Source organism: Pseudochaenichthys georgianus, chromosome 17, assembly GCF_902827115.2.
Source record: "Pseudochaenichthys georgianus chromosome 17, fPseGeo1.2, whole genome shotgun sequence".
Taxonomy (NCBI): domain Eukaryota; kingdom Metazoa; phylum Chordata; class Actinopteri; order Perciformes; family Channichthyidae; genus Pseudochaenichthys; species Pseudochaenichthys georgianus.
Genome location: NC_047519.1, coordinates 9,214,353 through 9,228,787, shown reverse-complemented (window position 1 = coordinate 9,228,787; position 14,435 = coordinate 9,214,353). Strand labels below are relative to the sequence as shown.

General features: G+C 39.8%; 1 protein-coding gene across 1 annotated transcript in view; it reads left to right on the top strand.

Annotated features, from left to right (window-relative positions):
• The window catches only part of cdc73 (cell division cycle 73, Paf1/RNA polymerase II complex component, homolog (S. cerevisiae)), a 31,453-nt gene extending 20,106 nt beyond the window's left edge, over positions 1-11,347 (top strand). Inside the window, exons 11-17 of the mRNA XM_034104355.1 lie at positions 4,305-4,362; positions 6,185-6,220; positions 6,400-6,487; positions 7,745-7,906; positions 9,186-9,286; positions 10,366-10,507; positions 10,613-11,347. Coding sequence (XP_033960246.1) covers positions 4,305-4,362; positions 6,185-6,220; positions 6,400-6,487; positions 7,745-7,906; positions 9,186-9,286; positions 10,366-10,507; positions 10,613-10,649 — 624 coding nt within the window. The 3' untranslated portion in view covers positions 10,650-11,347. The remainder of the gene's footprint in view (positions 1-4,304; positions 4,363-6,184; positions 6,221-6,399; positions 6,488-7,744; positions 7,907-9,185; positions 9,287-10,365; positions 10,508-10,612) is intronic.
• Positions 11,348-14,435: the final 3,088 nt, after the last annotated feature.

The following is a 14,435-nucleotide window of genomic DNA, read 5'->3' as shown; positions in this document are numbered from 1 at the left end:
TCGCGATTCCCCCCCCCCCCCCCCTGCGGTATATATTGCGCTTTTTTTTTAACCTGTTAAACCCCAAAGTCCCAGCGGGCACTTTACTTTTTTTTCACGACAGTGTCTCAGGGGATCGTAATATTTAAAAACCTATTAATGTGTTATACCAGATTAACGGAAATAATCTCAGCTAACTGACGATACAAACCATTTTTACCAAAACACAAGTCTCATAAGAAGCATCTAAATGACCCCTGAGCAAAAAATGCTAACGCACTTTGGCACAGAACTCAAGATAAAAGTACCCTTATTATTACTTATCGTAGCTGCACTTACAAGATATCCGATTAAAGCTGAGGTTCCGCAAAATCCCAGGAACTATCGGAACTATTCCTGGGAAAAGTAATCCGGTGTGAAAGCGCTTTATGTAATGCATCCAAAAATATACCATCTACCTGGGAAGACACTGATGGATGGTTCTTATTATATTGCAATAATGTTAATACTGTATTATAAAGCTGTGATTTAGAGCAGAGCATCTCTTGGTGCAAAATGGACTATCACTGATGGAGAGGAAGTACAAGCACCCAAGCTGCTGTGCTTCAGAAGAGCATTTTAGGTGTAATTGACAGTGATCCTGCAGCTATGGGGATCCTGATAGGGGGAGATGCATTGAATTTCAAATGGACCTCGGAGCCCACTCATAGTTTTTTTATATTATTAAAGAATTGCTGACAATGCGCAAATGTTATCCTGAAAACCACAGCTTTGGCACAAAGGTTTTTGCTTTCCTAATGCTCACTTTAACATCAGCTGCTTTGATTGGCAGGCAGGAAGTGTCAGTTGACAGGATGGGGATGGGGCCTTGTAGCGACACATATTCAACTGCCTGCGTCATCAATCTGTTCCCTTTGCCAAGGACAAGCAACAAGAGGATGCAAAACAAGAGAAAGACACAACACATCGCTCAGAAAACCTTGAAGATGTATCGCTGCACCCGCCTGAGGAATGTCTTGATTATGGGAAACCAAATGGAGGAGTTTCCACCGCCCTTCACCCCCCCTATCACCTTTGAGGATACTCTTCCTTCACCCCACAGCTCTCTCTACTCACCCTCGCCCACCCTCCTTGAGATCGCTGAACACATGAAAGAGATACAGGATGGCACCAATTCCTTCCTGGAGTTCAATGACCGCATTAAGGCGATACGCAGGGTTGGCAGCATGTCCTTTACCCCCGCCCCTCAACAACGCCCACCATCTCCCCCGTCTTCATCTCCATGCATATGTCAAACACCTCCCCACCTTCAAGACACCATCTGCGGTCACCGAAGCCTGATAAGAATGTGTGTGTACCAGGCTTGGATTTTCGTCATTTTAGGGGCAAGGCCATTTGGCCTTTGGTGTCACACATTTTTTCAGGGTGGAAAGGCCATTGAGGGAAAAATTAGGATTTGGAGCTTACAAATAAATAACTTCACTTTCTAATGACAAAAAACAAATCACTTTTTTAATATCAATAATCGTATCATCATATAGGCCTATGCCTCCTTAGTATTACCGTATATAAAATGAAATACTTTACTTTGAATAATTTGTGTTTGGTATGTTTTCCATCCACTACTTCTCCCATTCACAAATCCGAAATGAAATCTGAAAATCAAAAATGCTATTAATAACAAATATATTCAATTTCAGAGCAGAAGAAACAGCCTTCAAGGGTCAAACTCTGCACATCATTCAGCAGTGCACAGTGAAGCTCCTGTGTGTGTGTGTGTGTGTGTGTGTGTGTGTGTGTGTGTGTGTGTGTGTGTGTGTGTGTGTGTGTGTGTGTGTGTGTGTGTGTGTGTGTGTGTGTGTGTGTGTGTGTGGTCATGGCCGCCGCAGGAAAAAAGTTTTTAATCAATGATTTTATCACTGAGCACAATCTTGATTTTATGTTTTTAACAGAAACTTGGATTGAACAAAATAACAGTGCATCTGTTCTTATCAAATCAACCCCCCCCAACTTTAGTTTTATGAGTCAGGAAAGAATGCATAAGAAAGGGGGTGGAGTTGCTATTCTGTTCAATGATTCCCTTCAATGCAGGAAGACATCTTATGGGAACTTTGCTTCTTTTGAATATGTGGCCCTTCAGTTGAAATGCTCCTCTCGAGCTCTGAACAAAATGAACACATTTTACCGTGATTAATTGTAGTTCACGTTTCAAAATGATGCCGAAGTTAGTAAAAACCATGAATTAATGCTTTTACAAGTCGGCAGGCGAAAAACCTTTTTTTAAATGTGTGTTTTCTGAATGGAGATCGGACCGATCAGGCTAAGCTAACGTTATATATGCTCCGACCGTCCACACTCACAACAACGGCCTATACAGACATAAATGAACGAGCGACTGTATTCGCCATGACACAGGCAGTCTTTATTTTGTACATGTTTAACTTTTGTCTAGTTTCTGAACAGATATGAGGAGCTGTGAGCTCTGAGTGCTAACAGCTAACGGCTGATGTTTTGGTTTTGTGGTTCGCATTGGAGATGACGTCACGGCAGTTTTACGCAGCATTGCTCCGCCTACACTGCGTTACTATAGTTACTGCCCCAGCTACTAAACTTGAATGGGAACGCAGCATAAAGTGAGCCTGGCCTACCAAGGCTTAACCATACCGTACTAAGCCGTGCTAGGTCCTGCAGTGGAAAAGAACCATAATAGCCAGCTTTTTTTGTCTCCTCTGTCATGGAGAAAGATTGAATAAAGCTCCCGAAACAATTTGACAAAAGCCTGAAGATGAATCACCAACCTATTTTGTAGTTGATTACGTATGTGACTAATTTAGGAAACTAAAATGTATTCTAGCTTCTTAAATGTTCGGATTTTATCTTTTTAGACTTGTGCATCAGACAACAAAAATAATGTGGAGGCCTCACAAAGCCCTGGGATATTTTGATGGGTAGTATTCGCCATCTTAACACGGTCTGCATGTTCTTCAGGCTCCTCTGTCAGTGTGAGCTTCGGTCTGCAGAAATGTCACTGGATGATGGATTACTGCTTGTCTGTGACCCTTAGTGTGCCCCCCCCCCTTTAGAGCCCTGGCTTCCCATTCAACCAATCACGCACATGCATACAAACTCGCACGCACAACTACTTCTCTATGGTGAATCAATAGTGACATGGAGGGAGTCCAGCAATGTGCAAAGAACCATGTTTTCCGAAGATAATTCTATTAACATGGAAAAAAGCTCAACGTTTCTTAATAGAGCTTCTTTATTTTCCCCTCACACAACTTTTTTTCTTAATCAAAATGTTCTGCTTAGACTGTCCATGACGGTATTTAACACATTCTTACTTGTAGTGCCTGTCTGGAAGTCTAAATGAGTGTTGTGAAGCAGTCTTAAGAAATCATTACCATTCATGGGGTTAGGCCTTTGAATAGAGTGGAGCAGTGATGACGTATTTCTGTAAGCCGACCCAAAAGATAGCATCGCTCGGGGCTCTCTTGGCAGAAAGCAATGTTTTTTTTTCATAGGGTTTGGGAATATCGCTGAAAATAAGATCGGTGGCTAACACATGTTTATGATGGTAGTCATGTTTTGTGGCAATTATTGTACATTTGGTTTTGCGTACCATGAGTGGGACAAATAAAAATGAAATGCCTACCTACATGTTTTGTTCAACTGGAAAATCAAAAACACTACACCAGTTGAATTGCAAATGCAATCGCCAGATTAAATTGCTCACGTTTGAGCTAAGGTTATAAACAGTAGCTCAGTCTGTCGGGACTTTGGTTCGTAAATGAGAGATCGCTGGTTCAAGTCCCAATCATACCAAATAAATACGGAGTGTGGACTGGTAGCTGGAGAGACTCTTGGGATCAATGAAGGTTAATCTTAATTAACTAACTACTTTACGCTCACATGACTTCACGTCAATATGCTAAGCTAAAGGCGGCTAATGCTAGGCAAGTTGATGTTTCGTAATCTATTTGAGTCACTTGTTAGCAACCGACACTTGTATGCCACATAAAAGCTTCAGACGTTCTCCAGTGGGGTATTTACTGACATTTTTGTTGTGGAACAAAATGTGAAAATCTATTAAGCTTGTGTCAACCATAGACCATATTTCTGGAATTTAACTGAAAACCATTTCTTTGTGTCGAAGGAGTAAAGAAGCATTAATATGCTAACTAATTTCCTGGTTTAGGACTGATTCCTAGACCACTCTATTTCTGTGCGCAGCAACACAAATGGACATTTACTTGGTTTGAGGCTAGCTATATTTAATATATTCTATATTTAATAATGTGACCCTTTGGTGTTGTGTTTTGCAGGAAGGAGCATCCGCCCGAAAGGCCCAGACTCCAGCGCTTCAGCCGGTCCCGCGTCCAGGTCGGTGTTTCTCTCTGAGATTTGTGCAGAAATACTTAAAACATTAATGGAACATCCATTTTTTTAAGATTTGATGTCCATGACACGTACTAGATTTGGACCAGAAATCTGTCTTTGTTAAATGGATACTTTTTATATTCAGAATAATATGTATATATTTTTTATCCTTGGGGTTAGTAATAGTTGCTAAATTAATAAATAAAGAAAAAAAATCTATAACACATATTTAAGTTGAAATAAAATAAACTGTAACAAATCAAATCTACATATATTTAGATAGATAATAATAAGTACAATTGAATGAAATGTCCACTTCCAGCATCTTATCTATTCTTGCTGTCATTTTCAATCCGGAGGAGCAGGAAAAAACTACTAGATTAAGAAAATACTCGGTAAAAAATAAAACCACTTTCCTTCCATTATGCAGTAAGTTCCTTTTTTTCTAAAAGGTCAAATATCCAGCTGTTTAGTCTCCCTTTCTATCCTTATCCTCTGTAGCCTTGACCTGAATGACATGTGGCTGATTGTGATTTCCAACATTTCCTGTCTGTCTTGCCTGTCAGTAAATGTCAGGAAGCTGTCCTCATGTGTCAGTCAGTTTAAACCAAAGTTTCCTCAGGGACTCTGCAAGGCGAATACACCATATTATCCGACCAACCAACCAATCAATCACACTCAACACTAGCAGCTGTTGCGTTTGAGTTGTTGTAGCTCCAGAGATTTTCTCACATGTACCTGAAATTGTAAAAAAAAAAAAAAAATGTGTCTGTGACCAGGTTTCATTTTAAGGTCACAATGTCAGAAATAAATTATTCAATACCAGTACCAGTGAAATTCTAGGATTGTCATTAACCAATTTGATGCATCGATACAAATAAATGTCTGTGAATACATTCCCTTTCAACAAAATATTTTATAGATGTTTTACATTTGAACACATCATCATAACTTTATAATTTACCTTTGCCCAATAACATTATTGTTTCTGAATGTGTGCTGCCCACTTGCTGCTAACAGCTAACATAACTAGCTATCCTCGTGTCAATTTCAAAACTAATCGTTGTTCACTACGTAGCATACAAAGGGCAAAAGAATATGCCTCATCCTCTCGAGGCCTGGAGAAGATCTATGTTTGTCCGAAACACATATTTCTGTTGTCCCTGGGATTAGAGGGTCCCATCATTCTTGAGCCTCCTGGTACATGCTGTACTGTAGAGAAACAAGTTCCATCACAATTTTGAAATGTTGGCATCAAAATTAACATCCCTACTCTTAGATATTTTAGCATTTGACCTTCCCCTGCTTACCACATAAAATGATACGGAACTTATCTCGGCCTTGAGCATAAAAACTGCTTGGTCCAAATTGCTGGGATATCTACTTCTGCTCGATATAAACATACCGTGGAAAAAAAATTCTGGGTGAAACTGCCTCCATGAAAGGGACTTTTGTTTGAGGAGAAGAATCAAATGTGTGTTTGACTCCTCAGCAAATATGTGCCCAAAGATTGGAGTTGAGGATATGTGAGAACACAACGAAGCAACATCAGTCTGCATCTTGTTCCATGATGACTGGACTGAAGTGACATGCATAAAGAAGGGTTAAAGGAAGGAGTCACCTCTTGCAGGTTTAATACTGTATTTGCTGACACAGGATCTTTTATTTATTTTAGTTTTTTATTTGAGCTATTGCCAGTCAATTATTTCACAGAATAATTTGGTTATATTTCTAAAAAATTAATATTCTTAGTGGAATTGTTGTACTTGTTGTTTTAGTTTGTTGAAAAAAAGTTGTTTACCTAAAATTGTTTTTTTTTTCCTAGTTTCACAAGCCAGACCTCCACCGAATCAAAAGAAAGGTACGTATTTCACTTAATTGGACTATGTTTTTGGTATTCATATAAAAAGCAATATACTGAATATGATGTAACATAACAGAATTTTTTTTCTTTATTTGCATAAAACTGCATTTTATTTGACTGTCTATTTGACACTACCAATATTTTTAAAGACCTTTTTATCATCATTTTCTCAACAGGGTCCCGGACCCCCATTGTCATCATCCCTGCCGCCACCACCTCACTCATCACAATGCTCAATGCTAAGGAGCTCCTGCAGGATCTGAAGTAAGTGTATCTACCTGTTGACCTTTTTGCTGCCCCCAATCAGTCAACTAAACATTAGTCGGCTAAAAAAGTATTTTACTCGAAGGAGGAAAAGAAGTATATTTTATATGAAGCACAACGTGCCATGCTGTTATAATAACGTTCTTTATGAGCCTTTGAAACTGAAAATAATTTGGGAAAATATATACATAAATAATATTAATAATCATAACTTATCATAAACATCCAACGATTAGTGGACTAATCGCCTGAATTGACAACTATTGTTCGACTAGACAAATCTTTAGTCAAAAGCAGCCCTAGATGTGTTTTTTTTTTTTTTTTTAATGGGTACCAAAAGCTGTTTTTATAAGTTATGAGGTTGCTGCACTGTCGAGTAAAATGCATATTTAAAAAATGGTGAAAATGTTTGAGCCCAGAATTTATCCCTGTGGCACGCCCATCCTATTTTTTATGGCTCAGTGCCGCCAATAGCCTCGACTGGAGGCATTATGTTTAAGGGATTTTTCGTCAATCCCATTTCATCAGAAACACCTGGAGGAAATGTCTTCTAATTGGGCACAGATATCCACTATATGGACAAAAGTTTCTTCGACCTTAAACACTTTTTTTCCCATAAGTCGTACGTCAGTCATGACAATCTCTCGTGAATGACTAATAGGATAACTTGTGGATAATAGTGATAACTTGTTTCTAACCACTTAATATCTATTAGTCATTTTAACAGAGTTCTTCCTGATTTTCTACCTGATCTTTATTTACAACTTCCTTCTCCTCCTGTCTGCCAAGATCACTTTACCTTGCTGAGGATCACAAGACCAGGCCCGGGGAAATGTTACTTGGCAGAACTTTTTACCACAGCACTGAACATAGCGTCATAAAACCAAACAGAAAATGAAGAAACTGGCAATTTCCACAGTGCAACGACATGTCCGTTTTATCTAACTGGCTAATGCAGTATCCCAATCCCATCCATTATTCTCATTCAATCAGAAAAGAGGAAGACTAGAGCATTATATTACACAAACAAAGCGGAAAAAAGCTCCTGAAGATTTGGTTTCATACCTTTGTTTGTTTTTCTTTAGCATTAATTATATATTAACAGTCACATCTCAAGTTGTGGGAAAAGAAAGCCTACGTTGATACCAAAGCATTTTTTAGGAATATAGTATTGGTGTTTAGCAAGTGTGTTTAGCGTCTATAAAGTATTATAAATGAGATAAAGTAACACTATTCATTTTGTTTGTGCCCATTCAGGTTTGTCACGCCGGAAGAGAAGAAGAAGCAGGGCATCCACCGTGATAATGAGGTTCTGCTGCAGAGACGCAAAGACCAGATCCAGCCGGGGGGGGCGACTGTGAGCGTCACCGTGCCGTACCGAATCATCGACCAGCCGCTCAAACTGGCTCCACAGGACTGGTAAGGATTATATTAATAGTGATGTAAAATGTTTTTCTATATTTGTATATATATATTTGTAATCATCAAGTTCATTGTAAAATTGTGAAACAAAAAGCTAAAATATTTACGCATGAAACGGCCACCTGTCATTTATCCGGGTGAGATTGAGTCTTTCACAAATCATTTCAGAATTAGTATTATCTATCTGGGACCAAATGCTCACGACTTTGTATTCTCATGTTTTACCTTTTTAGAGAGCTCAGGGTCCTACTTTTTATTTGGTTCACAAGAAAGGAACGCCTCACATCCTGTCGTCATGGAGGCAGTTGCTGTGGGGTTCACTGGGCGGTTTCACTCCTGTTTCTAGTACACAAACCAAACAGTAAAACATTAATTTAATCTAACGGCACTGTTCAAGTAAGAGATATTATGCAGTCTACGACCTTGCTTATTACAAGGAAACTAAATAAATCAACAATTGGACACAACAAACTGATTTTAGCATTAATTTATTGATTGAAAATAGTCCCTTCTGCGAGGCAATTGCTGAACTGCAGTTACAGCAAAGTCACTTTAAATGGCGGCAACACTGTTTTAGGTTTTCTGCCACTTTACTGTTTAAGTCCTGTTAGGGATAACTTCCTGTCCGTCTTTCGCTGATTCATGTCCTCTCTCTTTTCATCGGTTTCCTTCCCTTGTGCTTTTTTTCTTATTATTCTTCTCTTATTTTCATTTACTGGGGACAGTTGAGCCACCATGAATCAAGTGTCATGCTCTCAACAAATATATATATATATATATATATATATATATAAACATTCAAGAAATATTCCATGGTGTTTTCTAATGAGGGAAAACAAATGTGTGTTTTTTTATCCATCTCTGACGTTAAATTCACAAAATGTCTCTCTACGGATTGATAGTCCCTGGATCAGAGTGTCCTAAGCAACGGACTGCTATCAAGAAAGAGCAGACTGTCCACATTGACAAATCAGAATGGAGTATTCATCTTCGCTGTGTCCCATTGATGATGATAAAGTGGTATAATATTAAGCACCATTAAGATGTGTGTGTGTGTGTGTGTGTGTGTGTGTGTGTGTGTGTGTGTGTGTGTGTGTGTGTGTGTGTGTGTGTGTGTGTGTGTGTGTGTGTGTGTGTGTGTGTGTGTGTGTGTGTGTGTGTGTGTGTGTGTGTGTGTGTGTGTGTGTGTGTGTGTGTGTGTGTGTGTGTGTGTGTGTGTGTGTGTGTGTGTGTGTGTGTGTGTGTGTGTGTGTGTGTGTGTGTGTGTGTGTGTCAGGGATCGAGTGGTGGCCGTGTTTGTGCAGGGTCCTGCCTGGCAGTTCAAAGGCTGGCCGTGGCTGCTGCCTGATGGATCTCCTGTTGACATTTTTGCCAAAAGTGAGTAAGGTCCTTGAGACATTGTTGCCACACTTTACTGGTGGTAGGTTTGAGCAGTATAATAATTTTACGAAGCACCAGTACATTAAAAAATCCAGACAGTGTGATGTTCATTATTACAGATGAGCGGCTTTCTATGATGCATGCATGTGGTGCACATTGTAGTTAGGAAACCAGTTTCTAAACTGTAGGCTATATTTATTATCAATATAAGTATGATTCTTTTTCATCAGCCAGCGCATTTCTGTAAAGCATATATTTCTCTCTTATTTATAATAATATTTTGTGAATATCTAATTATTGATTAATGTTCTGTTGTTGCGCTTCTGGTTAGCACAATGATATAAATCGTCCAAATGTTCAGGCAAAAGGCTGTGTTATATAAACATTTTAAAATAAGTAACATTAGTAAGTTCAGTCTGTAAGCTTTTTTGGTTATCTGAAGTAATATTAATGGTCCAAAATTATGTAAAAGTTGCAACATTTTCTCAAATGTCCTTGGAGCATGATGACTAAACCTGTACCGCAAAAGAACGGTGAAATCTTTGTAGATCAAACAACTCTTATATTAATTAGGAAAAATAGTTCTAAAGTTGGGTATTGGTGGAAACAGTGGCCTTCAGCGAACATAAAGACACGGCCCCTAGGTGAGCGTTTTGTTTGTCCACTCTGGGTTACTGTGGCGGCTATGCAGTTTGAAGCTATTGAGAATGCAACGATTCATACTGTCATGTGATAACACAATAAAATATTCATTTTCTGCTAATAGTTCCCTTCTACACACTGGTCCTTTCTCTAAGCAAATCGTCAATGCATAAAACTGTGAAAGTGCTTTTATTGCCAGGAAATATATGCAGTCCACCCGAGCTAGCAGGATATTAGCGGCCGCCTGCAGCAGACACAGATCTTTAGAGCTTAAGTCACTCTGGTTCTCCATTTCTGAAAGTATTTGGCACACCATACGAAATGCAAATATTAATGTGAAGATGATATAGTTTATATACTGAGGGTGGCTCGTTTTATCCTGCCCTTGACCCGGAATCCTCTATATAAACGAATGCTTTACGTTTCCCCTCCAGTTCGAGCTTTTCATCTGAAGTACGACGAGGCGAAGATCGACCCCAACGTGCAGAAGTGGGATGTGTCCGTGCTGGAGCTGAGCCGCCACCGGCGCCATCTGGACCGACCCGTGTTCCTGCACTTCTGGGAAACCGTCGACAGGTGTGCAATGCTATAATTATTTGGGCCTCATCATGATGTATTTAAAGTCATGAAAACAATGACATTGCACAAACTGACCTTTTTTATTTTCTACTTTTTCCCCAGATACTTGGTCAAACACAAAGCTCACCTCCGGTTCTGAGCCCAGATCACTGCGTCCATCCCCGGGAAAAATACTATGACCCCCTCCAACCCTCCTCGGTCCAACTTTGCCATCCCATTATCCATTTTGATTCTCATCTCGTGGACTTCCTCCTTTACTTCCTCGAGGACTACTTGTCTCTGGACACCTGCGGGGAGATTTAGGGAATTTTCTGTTTTTGGTTGTAATTATTTCCTAATATTTTCATGTAGAAAAATACCAAAATATGTTTTATATGAAAAAAATACTGTGGAAATGATTAAGATGCAATATCTAGCAACATAATGGGGTCGGAGGGAGAGGTTTCATTTTGTCAACAGTAAAGAGGACTGTTAAGGTCAAAATGACTCTTGGTACAAACAAAGCAGCCACTGAGTTTGAGGAAAGTGACTTCCTTTACACTTTTTCCTTTTGGGTTTCTTTGGTCTGAATGTACATATATGATATGATGATAGCTGTCAGATCACAGCTCTGAGCGGAGAGAAGGTTTGCCAGTGATTTGTTAATACGACTGTTATCACGTCAGTCTGTTCCTAGCTCAGTTATTGACTGATCAGCATTTCTCTGGGTCATGCAATGGCCTTGTTAAAGTCTTCGTTTTCTTCTTTGTTGGTGTTGTGCTAGAAGAGAAATATGATGGAAAGTATTGCTTTAAGTCGTCACATGAAAATAGACAATAAAGCCTCAGAAAAACAAAAGTCTGCGTGCTGCTTTTTGTAGACGATTTGTGTTTGTTAAAGGTCCCATGTCATGGCCATTTCTACTGATCATAATTCCATTGTTGAGGTCTACTAGAATAGATTTATATTGTGCAATTTTCCAAACTCACATTGGTTTCTCATACAGCATCTCTGTATAGTATGTGTATTCACTCTCTGTCCTAAATGGCTTGTTGGAGCTCCTGCCACCCCCCCCCCCCCCCCCCCCCCCCCCCCCCCCCCTCTGTGAGCCCACTCTGTTCTGATGAGTCCACCACCGTTACAGCGGAACATCAGTGATTATGTGTTACAATGGCGTTTGTTAGCAACCAGAACATGACACCAGTAATGACAAACCGATGATAATGCTGCGTGGGGTCTGGGTGCAGTGTTGGCGGGGCGTTGCGGGGCTCGCTGCTGCGCCCTTTGAGGCTCGAGGAGTGGACAGTGTGAGCTGGATTGCTGCGTGGGGTCTGCGAGACACTGCAGAACTCAGCCTGAGCACTCACAGCCAGGCGGAGGTGTGTGTGTGTGTGTGTGTGTGTGTGTGTGTGTGTGTGTGTGTGTGTGTGTGTGTGTGTGTGTGTGTGTGTGTGTGTGTGTGTGTGTGTGTGTGTGTGTGTGTGTGTGTGTGTGTGTGTGTGTCACGTTCTCACTCCCATCCCGTCACATATTGACGGACGGTCAGGGCCCCTCCCTGTCGCTATATTACTACAGGGTACCCCTTGCCCGTCAGGCTTCCACGGGCAGGGCGTCCCATAGACCTTCATAGACCACGTGATCAACAACGATGGCCGACCTTCGTGTTATTCTCGGTGGAGAATGCCTATTTTAAGGTTCATTTGGCCATTAAAATGTGTTTTGATGTCATTTTATGCGAGTAATGAGTTTTTATTTCTGATTATTTGTGCAGTACATGTACATGATGTTTAGTTTGCTAGTTATGACGAAGATTACTTCATGAATGTGTACACATTCATGGTTGCTCAGGTGGTTTCTATGGACGCTGCAACAGCTCCCAGACCACGTGATCAACAATGGCTGGCCTTCGTGTTATTCTCGGTGGAAAATGCCTATTTTAAGGTTCATTTGGCCATTAAAATGCGTGTTGATGTCATTTTATGAGAGTAATGAGTTTTTATTTCTGATTATTTGTGCAGTACATGTACATGATGTTTAGTTTGCTAGTTATGACGAAGATTACTTCATGAATGCTAACGGTTTTTAGGTGGAAATGTGTTTTCACAGCAAAGTCACCCTCTGTACTTGGACTTATTGGGAGAATCTAAAGGCAAGAACATCCCAAATATTAATTTAGGTCTTTATTGTAGACCTTTAGTGTTGCCGTCTGTGAGGAAAATACATGGGGCTCAGAGCCTCGTATTTCGAGCGATTACCCAAGATTCTCAGCTACGCTGATTGGATGTTTTAGCCGCAATGCATGCTGGGATTCGGTGTTTATATTATATGAAATCCGGAAAACATTTGAAAAGAATAAAATAATACTTAATTCCGAGTGCTCTTGCTTTTCTCTTTGAAAGTCATCACATAACGGCATTGTAATACACGGTTCGGCTGCATTAAATATTACAGATCTGCCGTAGTTCTTTATTTATAGAGCCCTGATGAGAAGACCTTTGGAAAAACTGAAGAAATGCCGCCGAAACTGAATACTTGATGTGGATCATAAATATATCAACAATTAAAAAACTTCTCAATTTCTCTTCACACAATACGTCTCCTTGCAGTATCAACACTAATTCGGCTGACTTTTACATTTGATATCATTCATAGATAGGTTATATTTTCACCATAACGGTGCACAGCTGATATAAAAGGACTTGTAGTTTTTAAAGATATTACTGATTTGAATTTGATTGAATTTTGAATATAAGAATGTAAATACTGAGTCTGAAATAGTATAGCAATATGCTGTAAAATTATGTGAAAGCATGAATAAAACTACACATCTTCAGATGTTGTACATACAAGTACCTTGTGTGCCTAGTGGTTAAAGCACATTATTGAATTATTGTTTTTATGTGTTATATTACTTCCCCCTACTTTCATAGGGGGAAAGTAGAAGGTCTGTGATAGAAATATAGAATATAAAAAATCAAGAAGATACTAGGGGTGTAACGGTATCCGTATTCGTCCCGTACCGTCACGGTTTGGCACATGCAGTCACACGGCGAATACGCCTTTTTTTACGAGTGGGAAACAAGTCTGTCATTCAGGGCAGTATCCACTACACTATATATAATCCAGGGGGCGGTATTGCGCCTAAAAGCTGTTTGCCAGCCGCCCTTAAACAACAAATGAAGAACAAGAACAAAACACAACAAAACGAACAAAATACAAGAAGAAGAAAAGTTAGTATGGCGATTTCAGATAACACACAGGAGCTAGGCAGGTGTGAACGCACCCTAAAAGTAAACATAGGCCTATCTATAACTAGTTTAGGTAGTTTGAGAGGTAATTAAAATAGCTACGTGTGTTATTCTAACCTGACGTGTGTGTGTGTTTTGTCCGCTCACCGCTGCATGTGATCATGCAGAGCTGCTTGTCCACTCGTCAGCAGCAGCTGATCTCTCTCTCTCCCGTCAGATTAGACTTCACTCGCGTTTATGTCCATATCGATCAGATGCAGATAGTTCTAGCTAATGATATGACTGCTTATTAAAAGACAACTACATAACACAATAAGTGTCGCTGTGTAACTGGGTGAGGCCACAAAGTATAGCGCAGCATTATGCATTTGTTTACATGCCCACCGGAACCCCGAGGCATTACCAACAGATCAACGCACAATCAACCCACACAGGACATCTCTTTCTCCACATTAAGTGTTAGACATTAGAATTGACTATTCTTGTCTGTCACATACTCTTCTTGTCTGTCACATAAGTGGCGCAACTGAAGCGGTATTGCGCTAAAGGGAAATTATTTTGACCGAAGAGATTTAGATTTGCCGGCTAACGGGAAATCTGTTTGTTATGTATTTTTGCACAGTTTCAATATGAAAAATAAAATAGATCTATTGCATTTTGGAGGGGAAATTATCAGTTTTTAAAATAAATATTTGAAA